Source organism: Chelonoidis abingdonii, chromosome 14, assembly GCF_003597395.2.
Source record: "Chelonoidis abingdonii isolate Lonesome George chromosome 14, CheloAbing_2.0, whole genome shotgun sequence".
In the NCBI taxonomy this organism is placed as follows: Eukaryota; Metazoa; Chordata; order Testudines; family Testudinidae; genus Chelonoidis; species Chelonoidis abingdonii.
This window is the reverse complement of record NC_133782.1, coordinates 4242958-4255782: the sequence shown is the minus strand read 5'-3', so window position 1 is coordinate 4255782 and position 12825 is coordinate 4242958. Positions and strand designations below refer to the sequence as shown.

The 12825-nt window shown below is 49.9% G+C and overlaps 1 protein-coding gene across 10 annotated transcripts in view; it reads right to left on the bottom strand.

Moving 5' to 3' along the window:
- SLC2A4RG (SLC2A4 regulator) overlaps positions 1 to 8085 on the bottom strand; it is a 42736-nt gene extending 34651 nt beyond the window's left edge. For 6 of the 10 annotated variants that reach the window (XM_032766450.2, XM_032766449.2, XM_032766452.2 and 3 more), the window contains exons 1-2: positions 7595 to 8084; positions 2441 to 2661 (exon numbers count right to left, since the gene is read on the bottom strand). In XM_032766450.2, the coding sequence (XP_032622341.1) occupies positions 2441 to 2661; positions 7595 to 7909 (536 nt within the window). In that variant the 5' untranslated portion in view covers positions 7910 to 8084. Of the gene's footprint in view, positions 1 to 2440; positions 2662 to 3351; positions 3387 to 6659; positions 6769 to 7594 lie in introns of those variants that run through there. The other 4 variants (XM_032766447.2, XM_075072181.1, XM_032766453.2 and 1 more) reach the window with 4 other exon arrangements.
- Between the last annotated feature and the right edge of the window lie 4740 nt (positions 8086 to 12825).

Sequence of the window (12825 nt, the reverse complement as noted above, 5' to 3'; positions counted from 1 at the left end):
GCATAATCTAGTGTAACCAACTTCCCTCAATTAATTCCTGTTTGAACCAGAGCAGATCTTTTAAAAATGTACGCCTTATTTCCTGGCTGAATCAGTCCAGCTTCAATTACCTGCCACTGCATCTTTTTAAACCTTTGTCTGCTAGACTGAAGAGCTCATTATCAATTTTTTGTTCCCCCATGAAGGTACTTATAGACTGTGATCAAGTCCCCCCCTTAACCTTCTCTTTGTTAAACAAAATAGATTAAGCTCTTGCAGTTTCATTGGGGAAAATGCCTAATAATCCTCTGATCTTTCTTGTGGCTCTTCTTTGAACCTTCTCACATTTATCAACATCCTTCTTGAACTGGACACAGCATTCTAGCAACGGTCATTCCAGATACAGAGGTAGCATAAGCTCTCTACTGCTCCATATCCCCCTGCTTATACATCAAGGGATCTCACTAGCTCTTTTGGCCACAGCATCATGCTGGGAGCTCATGTTGGACTAATTATTCCCCAGAATTCCAAGAATTATTGAAGAAGAGGGGGGGACAGGAGGTGGGGGAGGACAACCTAAAAAGTTATCAGTGACCCAGCAAGCTCCTCAGCCATTTCTTTTAAAATTCTTAGATGAAAGTTATCCAGACCTGAATCCTTTAAATTTCCCCACTCTGATAAGTTACAACTGCGGATTCTCTGGGCCAGAACAACATCTCCTCATTTATTCTGTCTTCTCCACTAGGCATCACTCTGCCTGCATCTGCCTTACAGAACTAGTAGCAGATCCCTGCTCAAGGAGGGAAGCGGATTCCTCCTCTTCCATTGCTTTTTTAAACTCAGGCAGAGCACAAGGCAAACAGAGAGCTTCTATCCTGAAATCTAAGAAGATTATAAATATATAATTGCCTCACAATTTGGTTTATTTTTAGTCTGGTGTTTCCCCAGCACAGATGCTGTGTGGAGTTAAGTGGCATGTCAACATGCAGCATGCCTGACTCAGAGAGAGTCAAGCGCTGCTAGGAGCCCTATCACTAGCTTGCAAGTCCACATCAGGCTAATGCCTCCAGGTGATAGAGTAGCTGCCTACAGATAGGACTGGGACAGAATGAGAAGGGACACACTCTGCACTAGATCCATATCGGTGCTTGAATGTAAGGATCCATAACTAGTGGATCAGTTTGTGCCAGCACCCAAGCGCCCTGCCCTTTCCAAGCCAGTAGACACATCAGGTAAAATAATTACCTTTTCCCAAGGAATGACATCTGCCACTTTGCTCAAATCAGATCAGAAACATACTGGCTTCAGCCTCCTCTCCTGGCGTCACTCACCCCCATTTCCACTTTCCCACCTCCGGCTGCACAAAATCCATCCTAGGCACAACTAGCACAAACCCTGGCACAAGACATTCCAATGTTGCTTTCTCCAGAGAAGCTGGTGTCCCCCACAGGGACAGAAAAACCAGCAAGTCCAAGCATTTCACCATGTGGCAGAGAGAGGGGCCATTCATGTCCACCAGTTTTATCACTATGGCAACTCTGTTTCAGGGACCACAGCCAGGCGGGCTATACAAGGACCCAAGACAGAGCGATTTAGCTAAGGAGGAACAGATAGGGTTCCCTCCTGAACCTGCCAACCCTCCCCATGCTTGGATCCTGAGCTCCCCAATGCAGCACAATCATCAAACCAGCCAGGACTGGTCATTAGGGATACACCTTCCCATGGTTCAAACCTGTGTAAATAAAACCCCAACCCTCAAAGAGAGGATCTGCCCTGCAGGTTCTGCTCTCCCCAGCCACACTATCCAATACAGCAGGGTCTTGGCACCTTAGCTTTTTCTCCCCCTGCAAGAGTGAACCTATCTGTCAGTAGGATTTTTAAATTCACACTCTCCTGGAAGATTTCCCCACTGCCCAAGCCAAGCCATGTTGGGCAGACATCCCAGCACTTCTAGCACAGGAGGAGGCAACAAGGTGGGATTCAGCCAAGTTCCCTACCCAGGCAGCACAATCAGCCAGGGTGGGCAGAATACGTTGGTTTTGGTGCATCACACGAAGATGGAGGCTCTTGGTGACAGAATGTAGGATTAGAAAGACTCGGTCCCTCGTTGCTTGAGGCACAAGCAGCCCGTGGGAGGTCAGGAGGGGAGAGCTCTCCCTGCAGGCTGGGCTGAGAATAGCACAAGGGGAAGGAGCAGCTCCCATCATGCCCTAGCAGCTCCAAGTGGAGCTGCCCCAGCTCCTCTGGGAGGGAAGGCTGCTGTGATGCAGGGAAGAAATGAATGCTCCTCTACCCACCAGACCACCCTCCCCCTAAAGCCCAAGGGATACACCTTGCCCAGCCCTACTCTGATAGGAGGCAGTAGGACTCGCACTTATCCCCTGCATGAGGCTACAAGACACTAAATTACTCACCTTCTCACCCCCCACACCCCTCCCCACCCCAGCAGCAAAGCTCCTACCTCTGCCTGGGCACCGGGATGTAGGCTGAATGCAGGAGGGGGCGCTGCTCCAGCCCCACGCTGAGGAGTCGCAGCGCTGCCTCCTTGTTCGATCCCTCCAGCTGGCTGTGGGCCATGGCAGGCAAGCCCTGCCGCTCATCCACCTTCCTGCCATTCAGCACCAGAGTGTCCGTCAGGCCCCTCGGCTCAGCTTCTTCTGGCAGCACGTTGCCATTACAGCTCTGCAAGACATGACACAGGGACAGAGCTCTTATCATGGGCGTCGGGGTTATAAGATTTAAGGGTCCGATGCAGCATAACCCCAGTCATCCTAGGGACCCTGAACGAGCCCTAGCAAGCTTTGAAGCCTGTATCCAGAATCACCCCTGAGCAAAGACTGCTCTGGTGCTCCTCTCACAGGAGCCCTGGCAGGATAAGAACTTGAGCCAAACCCTTGGAGGATGGATGCAGTTTCAAGCAGAGCACGTTAGGATTTAAAGAGAAGCCAGGTTAGTCTGCAAGTCAGGGACCCCACAGCAGGTTCAGCGGTGAACAAAGCCGCTTCATTAGCAACAGCCGGACCCCATTTTTCCCCTTTCTGAAAAGGCAACAGCTTCAAATAGCCCCTTCCCTCACCTGCAAACTCACCCCCTCCAAGACAGACACACATTTCACACACAGACACCCCATCCAAACTGAGGTGAGGGGCGGGGGAGGAGGGGAGAGAAATCTGCTCTCCTGCTGTTCTGCATATAACTAGAGAACTTTGGTCCCAGGGCCAGCAAGTCAATACTTCACTCCAGGGCTAGAATTACACCTTTGGCCTATAACATACAAAAAAAAAACCCACAAGTGATTTTTTGCACATGCTGGATTACCAGCTGCATAACCCCCATCTGGAGAGGGACTTTGCTGGCTCTTTCATATCTCACCATAAGCCCTCCATGTCTGCAAAGAATCAGCCAGGTCTGGTTTCTGCAAACAGGGCAGCAGCCAGGCTCCCAGGCCCTTCAAGTTATCTTACACAAACACAGCAGGTGTGAATCAAGGCAGCTCGAGTCACTCCTCCCACTTGCGCTAAAACTGATGGCAAATGTCTGCAAAACCCTTTCATTTTTCTGTAGCAGGCCCTATCCCCTCCTCCCTATTGTGCGACGCTTACTTATGCCAAGCAGCACTTCCACGCAGGAGCAGTCCAACTGACTTCAATGGGACGGCTCCCACACGTTGCCCTGGGTAATGGTTGCAAAGTTAGACCATAGCTAGAGGAAGCAGACTCGCCACAGCTCTCAGCAAGAACACGCTCTATAGGAGGGAGGGTTTGAAACCTATGGCTGAACTCCATCTGCACAGACCGTACTCCACAGCATCTTAACTACAGTTAACCTCTCCCAAAAGGAAGCTACACAGAACAGAATGCATCTGCTTATTCCTCAGATATAGCCCCAAAAGCCAAGCTCACCCCACTCCTAACCATAGCAGAGTAACTCAGAGGCTCTGTCTACACTAAGGACAGTGGGGCAGTTTTAAAGATGACCGTTTACATTCAGTTCCCACCCATCCTTTTTGCCTAGCCACTCAAGCTGGCAGCGTGGAGAGCAGGGGACTACTGTTCAGTACCCACTGAGGATTTGGGAGGGGTGGTTATTGAGCAAACAGTGCTCTGAGAACCCAAGCTACCGATCATTAGTGTTCTCGAACTGCCAAGAACTGTCACTTCCCACTGACTGCAGTGCCACCTTCTGGAGAGGTCAGAGCTGATCACGGCCTCTTCCAGCCACATGGAATCCAATTAAAGCCAGCAATGCATGAAGTCTGCATCTGTTTGATAAGGCCAGACAGACAGAAAATGGGGTCCAGTTGCACAGAGAGCCAGGTATGGTCAATGATCCTTTTAAACAGGAAGTGTCACAAACGACTGAAAGTAACTACTGTATCTGTATTTCTAATATCCTCTTATCGATTCTATTCACTATTGACGTTCTTTGTTTACTTGCACTATTGTAACACTAGTAATAACAGCAGCATATCTAGTCATGTCCGGTTTAAAACGACAAAAAACCAAATTTCTGTCCTGACACCTTCCACAGCATTCCACTGCTGTTTAATATCCACTTGCGTCCCCACCCCTGTAACATGCACATTTCTGCCCAAACCCATTCTGTTACAGGCCTTCTGAGACCAAAACAGCATTTGCTCCCCCTCTTCCTGAACAAATGTGCACAGGAATCAGGCCAATTTTAAACAGTAACTGTGGTGGGAATAAGGAGTTACCAATTTGAGAGGTCAAATGTATTAGGTACTATGCTTCAATAATCATTGTGACTGGACCCGGTCTTTTTCAAAGACACCTTACGTCAAAAACTACTGGGCTTTTATCACTAGTGTTGTTCAATATATTCATAAGCCACCTGAAAAAAGGTATGAACAGTGAGGTTGCAAAGTTTGCAGACAAAACAAAATTACCGACCGCAAAGAGTTATAAAGGGACTTCACAAAACTGGATCACTAGGCAAGAAAATGGCAGATCAAATTCAATGTAGACAGAAAAAGTAATGCACATTGGCAACAAGATCCCATCATTTTGTATGTATAGTTGGCATTATGTTTTTCCACTCAAGAAACAGGTCTTGGAGTTATTGTGGATAGTTCTCTGAAAATATCTAGACAAAATGCAGCAGCAGTCAATGAAGCTAACAGAATCCTAGGAACCATTAGGAAAGAGATAGAAAGACAGAAAATATCAAAGCCACTATATAAATCCATGGTACGCCCACCCCTTGAATACTGCATGTAATTCTGGTTGCAGTATTCTCAAAAAATTATTGTAATTGGAAAACGTACAGAGAAGAGCAACAAATGTCATTAGGGGGTATGGAACAGCTTCCATACAAGGAAAGATTTAAAAGACTAGGACTAGTCATCTTAAAAATAAAAAAAAGAAGACTAAGGTGGGATAGGACAGAGGTATATAAAATCACGAATGGTGTGGCGAGAGTGAATAGCAAAATGTGTTAGGTGAAAGAGTAAATAAGAAACAGGGTTAATCCAATGAAATGAATAAGCAGCAGGTTTAAAAACAAACATAAGCATTTCTTCGCACAACACACAGCCAACCTGTGGAACTTGTTCCTAGGGGATGTTGTGAAGGCCAAAAGTGTAACTGGGTTAAAAAAGAATTAGGTAAGTTCATGGAGGATAGGTCCACCAGGGGGCTATTAGACAGGATGGTCAGGGATGCAACCCCATGCTCTGGGTATCCCTAAGCCTGATAGCCAGAAGCTGGGGCTGGACAGGGGATGGGATACTTGATAACTGCCCTGTTCCGTTCATTCCCTCTGAAGCATCTGGCACCCGCCATTATCGGAAGTCGGGACACTGGGTTAGACAGACCATTGGTCTGACCCAGTGTGGCCATTTTTATGCAACTCCTAAAATGAACTACCTGCCACATACAGTAATTGTTGCCATACTGTACTCTAGGCCTGGAGCTTCATCATGAAACAGCAACATTACTTTTGGAAAAAAAGGGGGGGGGGGATTGAGCCTCTAACAGTAGCTATCCCCACACTTGATTAAAACAAGTGCACATGTTTGCGATTGGGGGGGGGAAGGGAAGACGCCCCATCGAGTAAGCTGTCTTTTTACAAAAAAATCCTAGAATTTGCTAGTATCAAAAGCGCAGAGAAGTTTGTTGTGATTCGTATCTCCCCCTCCTGCTCCCTTGAGCTTGGCTTAAAGTCTGAGCAGCCTGCTCACTAACACGTAAGAACCAGAAAAGTGCAGCTGACGGAAAGTACAAGTGGTTATAATCTTCTTCTTACAGCAGGGAACGTACATCTGCAAACAAGGCTCTCTGGGGTGTGAAAATTCACACCCAAGATATGTAGTTAAGCCAACCTTACCCTCATGTAGTTATTAGCCGTTCTGTCCTATCTACTGGGAGTAACCAGGAATGATGCCCTCATGTCAACATGTTAGATATTCATGAGGACGGTTACTAGTCCTACTGCACCGTCTACCACCAGGGAGGGAGAGAGGGAGATGTAAGTGGGCAGTAAAACTGTTCCAGCAGCCTGGCTACCACCTCTCAGGGTCAGGAAGGTGCATTAACTAAAGCCAGGGGGAACCCCCTCCCAGCGCCACAGCCAGTGTCTACACTGAAGCAGGACAGCTACGCTGCGTTTCGAGTGTAAACATACCCTTGGCGTTTACTAGCGCTTGTGTCAGAGCAACCCACCCAGCTCCTGCAGGATCTCTGCAGCCCGGCCAGCTCTGGGGCACGAACAGGGACCTGCACAGAACCGACGGCCCGGCCCGGGAGGTCTTGTAGGACAGGGCGGCGGGGCGGATCTGCAGAGCCTTAGGAGGATCCCGGCGAGGCTGGAAGATCCCTCCTCCCCCATGACCTACGCCCCACCCCCCGGAGCCAGCGATTTCCCTGGCCGGTCCCTCCCCCACCCGCCCGTGCAGCCGCCCCCCCCATCCTCGCCCCCGGCTGTGCTGTCTCGCGCTGCAAGAGTGTTGAGGCCCGTTCCATGCCTCGAGTTCGTCCTGGCTGACGGGGTCGGAGGCGGTGGTCGGCGTCTCGGACCGCTAGGGGGTGGGGGGCCGGCCCCGCTCGGCCCAGGCCCGCTTCCCTCTAAACTTTCCGCACGGCCACTTCTACCGAGCGGCGCCATCTTTAGCGAGGGAAACTTTCCCGGCACCGCGAAGCCGGCAGCCGCCCCCCGTCTCCGCCCGTCCAAGAACGCGCTGCAGCGGCCCGGCCTCCGGGGCGGGCGGGAAAGAGGCTTTGCAAACCCGGGCAAGACCGAGCTGTCATGAGCCCCCACTGACCCCCCCACATTGCAACGGCGCCTTCAACTGACTCTCACCCCCGCCGGGGAGCGACACGTCCCTCCGTGCAACCCACTCGGAGAACTCCCCCGCCCAGCTGCCCCATGCAACCCCCCATGAACGCCCTCCCTCCGCCCCAGTTGCCCCCAAGAGAAGCCCCCCGCCCCGTGCAAGCCCCCTGCAAGGCGCGACACCCCCAACAGGCAGCTGCCTCCGCGCACATGCACACCCCAGAGGCAGCCGTAGCAGGCCACGGGACACACCCACCCCACCAGTGCAGCCCTCAGCTCCGCGGCCGCTTTGCGGGCTCCGGGAACGGGTCGGGCCTCCCGTTACCTTCTGCAAATGCTTCACCCGGCCCTTGCCGGGGCTCTTCCCCTCGAGCCCGTTGGCCACCGCCGCCTCCTCGCTACTTTTCCGCCGCCGCCGCCTCAGCAGGGCATCTTCCACCAGCACCGTGTAGACGGCGTTGCTGGGCGCGGAGGTGGGGGCTTTGCACGCCTGGATCACCCCGCAGTACAGCCCGTGGCGGTGGGCGGCCGACGGGGGGCTGCAGTCGGGGCAGCAGGGCCCGGCCGCTGTTAAGCCGGGCGGAGCGGAGTAGATCCTGCTGTCCGGGGCAGCTCTCTTGGGGAGGCGCTTGGGATCCATGACCCCTGCGAGAGGGACCGAGCCCCCTCCCGGCAAGGGGGAGGTGGGGGGCGCCGTGCGGGCGGAGGCTGCAGCCCAGCCGGTGTCTGCGGGTCGCTCCCTGCACACCGAGCTCCCCTGGTCTCTGCACCCGCCGACCACGCCCCCCCAGCCCGCGCTCTCCCCCTCTCGAGGCTCGTGTGAGCCGGGGAACCAGTCCCCGCTCGCCATTGGCCCGCTCGCTGTATCAACATTCCGAAATGGAATACGGGCCCGGAGCCGGCTCGCGCGCCCATTGGCCCCACGGTGTTGCCAATTAGCGCAGGGGCGTTCCATTCGCCCCGCCTCCCTCCCCTGCCCGGCTGCTGTAGCTGCTGCTTGACTTTGATTTCAGAGAGGGAGGGAGAGTGGGGTTGGGGAGGGAGCCGGGGTTTGCCGCTGGGTTTAGCGGCCATCTTCAGGGGCTTGGGTGGGGAGTGGAGGAGCCCTTTCGCCGAGGCGCTTTGGGGGGAGGAGGAGCGAGAGCAAAGCCTCCAACGAGCAAAAATGGTTGGTCAGTTAAAAGCTGCATTTGTTGTTGGGTTTTTGCTAAATGTAACCACCTGGAGATGGACCCCAACCGAACCCCTGGCTCTGAACTTTGGGGAAGTTGGATTCAGATCTAGCCTTTAGTTGGGATTCTGTACTTTGCAGCTGGGGCCCATCTTTATTGACTATAACTAGGCTCACAAAAGCTGTTTGGAGAAATGAGTAAGCCAGTAACAGTACTTTTCACAACTCAAGCACCCACTGTCTGAGCATCTCAAAATACCTTAGCAATGTTTATTATTTGTTTAGAATCTAAGCTACCTGATCTGAAGAGATTACAATCTTAAAACTCTTCACACAGCCACAGTCAACCTGTGGAACTCCTTGCCTGAGGAGGTTGTGAAGGCTGGGACTATAACGGTTTAAAAGAGAACTAGATAAATTCATGGAGGTTAATTCCTTTAATGGCTATTAGCCAGGAGGGGTAAAGGAATGGTGTCCCTAACCTCTGTTTGTCAGAGGCTGGAGATGGATGGCAGGAGAGCAATCACCTGATCATTACCTGTTAGGTTCACTTCCTCTGGGGAATCTGGCATTGGCCACTGCCGGTAGACAGGATACTGGGCTGGATGGACCTTTGGTCTGACCCAGTATGGCCATTCTTATGTTCTAAAAGCAGATACTGACATGGGCAAGGTATACACTATACAAAGTCTTTGGCATGTTAAGTCTTTTGTGTATCTTGTTAGTTCCAACTTTAACAAAAAAAAATCAACTTTCTCTGTCTTCCAGTCGGTCCTGGTGCCCAGCTCACCCACTCCAATATCACCAGGTTTGTTTAAAACAAAAGGAAGTATTTCTTCATACAATGCACAGTCAACCTGTGAAACTCTTTGCCAGAGGATGTTGTGAAGGCCAAGACTATAACAGGATTCAAAAAAGTGCTACATAAATTCATGGAGGATAGGTCCATCAATGGCTATTAGTCAGGATGGGCAGGGATGGTGTCCCTAACCTCTGTTTGCCAGAAGCTGGGAATGGACAACGGGGAATGGATCACTTAGTGACAGCTGTTCTGTCCATTCCCTCTGGGGCACCTGGAATTGGCCACTGTCAGAAGACAGGATACTGAGCTAGATGGACCTTTGAACTGGCCCAGTATGGCTGTTATGTTCACCACCCTATGTTAAAGATATTTGCAAACACATGTGAGAAAGACCTTCTCATGCTACTAGATGTGCAAGCAGAAACCTCTGCAGATGGGTGGAGCCCCACTGAAGTTAATGGTTTCCCCAAGGGTGCAGGGGTCCATTCTAGAAGATCTGATTGCTGGATCAGAGCCTGAGGCTTGGTCTACACTACCAACTTACGTTGGTATAACTATGTCACTCAGGACCCTTGAAAGATGTAGTTATAAGAACATAAGCACAGCCATACTGGGTCAGACCAAAGGTCCATCTAGCCCAGTATCCTGTCTTCCACACAGTGGCCAATGCCTGGTGCCCCAGAGGGAATGAACAGAACAGGGAATCATGAAGTGATCCATTCCCTGTTGCCCATTCCCAGCTTCTGGCAAACAGAGGCTAGAGACACCATCCCTGCCCATCCTGTCTAAGAGCCATTGATGGACCTGTCCTCCATGAACTTATCTAGTACTTTTTTGAACCTGTTATAATCTTGGCCTTCACAACATCCTCTGGCAAAGAGTTCCACAGACTGACTGTGTCATTGGGTGAAAAAATACTTCTTTTGTTTGTTTTAAACCTGCTGCCTAGTAATTTCATTTGGTGACCCCTAGTTCTTGTGTTATGAGAAGAATAAATAGCACTTCCTTATTTACTTTCTCCACACCAGGCATGATTTTATAGACTTCAATCATATCCCCCCTTAGTCGTCTCTTTTCCAAGCTGAAAAGTCCCAGTTTTATTAATCTCTCCTCATATGGAAGCCATTCCATACTCCTAATCATTTTTGTTACCCTTTTCGAACCTTTTCCAATTCCAATATATCTTTTTTGAGTGGGGGCAACACATCTGCATCCAGTATTCAAGATGTGGGCATATCATGTACAGGGCCAGCTCCAGCTTTTTTGTCATCCAGTGGCAAAGGGAGAGAAAAAAAAACCGCGATGGCAGCACTTCGGCGGTGCTCTACCGCACCGCTTCATTCTTCGGCAGCTATTTGGCGGTCAGTCCTTCCCTCCAAGAGGACTAAGGGCTGACATGCCGCCAAAGACCTGGAATGCCGCCCCTTCCATAGCACGCTCCAAGCACCAAGCTTGCTGCGGCTAGTGCCTTGATCATGGATTTTATACGAAGCCAAATGGTAATTTCTTCGTATTATCTATCCCTTTCTTTAATGCTTTCCAAAACATTCTGTTTGTGGTTTTTTGGACTGCCACTGCCACATTGAATAGATGTTTTCAGAGACACTATCCCAATGACTTCCAAGATTCTCTTTTTGTGTGGTAACATAGTAATGTTAGACCCCATCATTTATAGTATAGTTGGGTTGCCTCATTGCTATTATCAACATTGAATTTCATCTGCCATTTTGTTGCACCAGTCACCAGTGTTTGAGAGGACCCTTTTGTAGCTCTTCGCAGGTCTGCCTGGGACTTAACTATCTTGATGTTTTGTATCATCTGCAGATTCTGCCACTTCACTGTTTCCCCTTTTCCAGATCATTTATGAATATTTTGAATTAGGACTGGTCTCAGTACAGACCTTTGGGGGACACCATTATTCACCTCTCTCCATATTCTGTGAACAACTGACCATTTATCCTACCTGTTATTCTATCCTTTAACTAGTTTACATCAATCCATGAGAGGACTTTTTCCCCTCTTATCCCATGATCATGCTCACTGTTGTAATCTCTTGGTAAGGAACCTTGTCACAGGCGGTTGTGGGTAAACATGTGAAGTACACACTATAGCCACTGAATCCCCTTGTCTACGCTTGGTTCTCCGCCCTCAAATGAATTTCGTGTAGGATTGGTGGGCATAGTTTCCTTTCTTCAAAAAACCACGTTGACCCTTCCTCCACAATAATGGTCATCTTTGTTGTCTTTGACAGATTCTGTGTCTTTACGTACTAGTTCTCAACTAGCCTGGGGTTTAATGCACACCCCTGGAAATGGTGGGTTTTCGGGCTCCCTGGGGTTAGGGCCCCTGGGGTTGTGGCCTTCTGGAAATTGGTTTTTTTTGGGCCCCTTTGGTTACGTGACCCTTGAAATTGGCGGATGTTGGTATGCCTACGGGGTTAGGGGCCACTGAATGGGTTTTTGGCGGGCCTCCTACGCATTTAGGGACACCCTGGAAATGAGGTATTGGGCCCCGAAGTTTAGGGGCCCCTCGGTACATCAATGGGTGTGTGGATGTGGACGTACCTGGTCTCTAACCCTACGTGGCGACCCTTGGAAAATGCGGATGTTTTGTGGGGCCTAGAGTTCAGGGGATCGTTGGCCAAATTGGGTAGGTTTCCGGCCCCCTGGTGTTAGTGGGCACCTGAGAATTGGGAGGGTGGTCCCTTTGGTTGAGGGGCCCTGGGGAATTTGTGTGGTTTTTTTGGCGCCCCTTAGAGTTTATGGGTTTGTCCTCCTTGATGAGTTTTGGTTCGTCCTGGCCTCTTTCTTTTTTTTTTTTTTTTTTTTTTTTTGTTTTGCCCGATGGTACTGAAGTACAGGCCTGTGAGCTGTCTAACGGGGCCGTCGGGATGAAATATCGCAGGGGATCACCTCTGTAGCCCGTTTTAAAAAATTTGGCCATCAACATTAGCTATCCTCCAGTCATTTGTACAGAAGGTTGATTTAAATGCATAGGTTTACAGCTGAACAGTTAGATAGTGTCTGCAATTTCCACATTTGAGTTCCTTCAGAAACTCTTGGTGGGGTTTTTGGAAGCCCTCCTAGGAAGTAGCAAGACGTGTCCACTGCCAATGTCGAGTGCCTCCTGCTGGTGGACTTCTGGGATTAGCTCGTTCGTCAGCTCCTGAGTATTTTGGTAAAAAGAATGGCTCAGGTTTGGGAATCTCCCTCACATCCTCAGCCATGAAGACTGATACAAAGAATTCATTTAGTTTCTCTGCAATGGCCTTATTGTCCTTGGGTGCTCCTTTAGCATCTCGATCGTCTAGGGGTCCAACTGGTTGTTTAGCAGCTTCCTGCTTCTGATGTACTTAAAAAATTTTTTGCTATTACTTTTTGAGTCTTTGGCTAGCTGTTCTTCAAATTCTTTTTTGGCCTCCCTAATTATATTTTTACACTTCATACCAACCTAGCCGCCCAGAGTAGACAGCGTTATGTAGACAGGAGGGCTTCTCGGGGAGTTGGAGTATCGATGCCAATGGCAAAGCTCTCTCATTGGCGCAGGTAGCATCTTCACTAAGGGCAAGTCTTTATTACAAAAT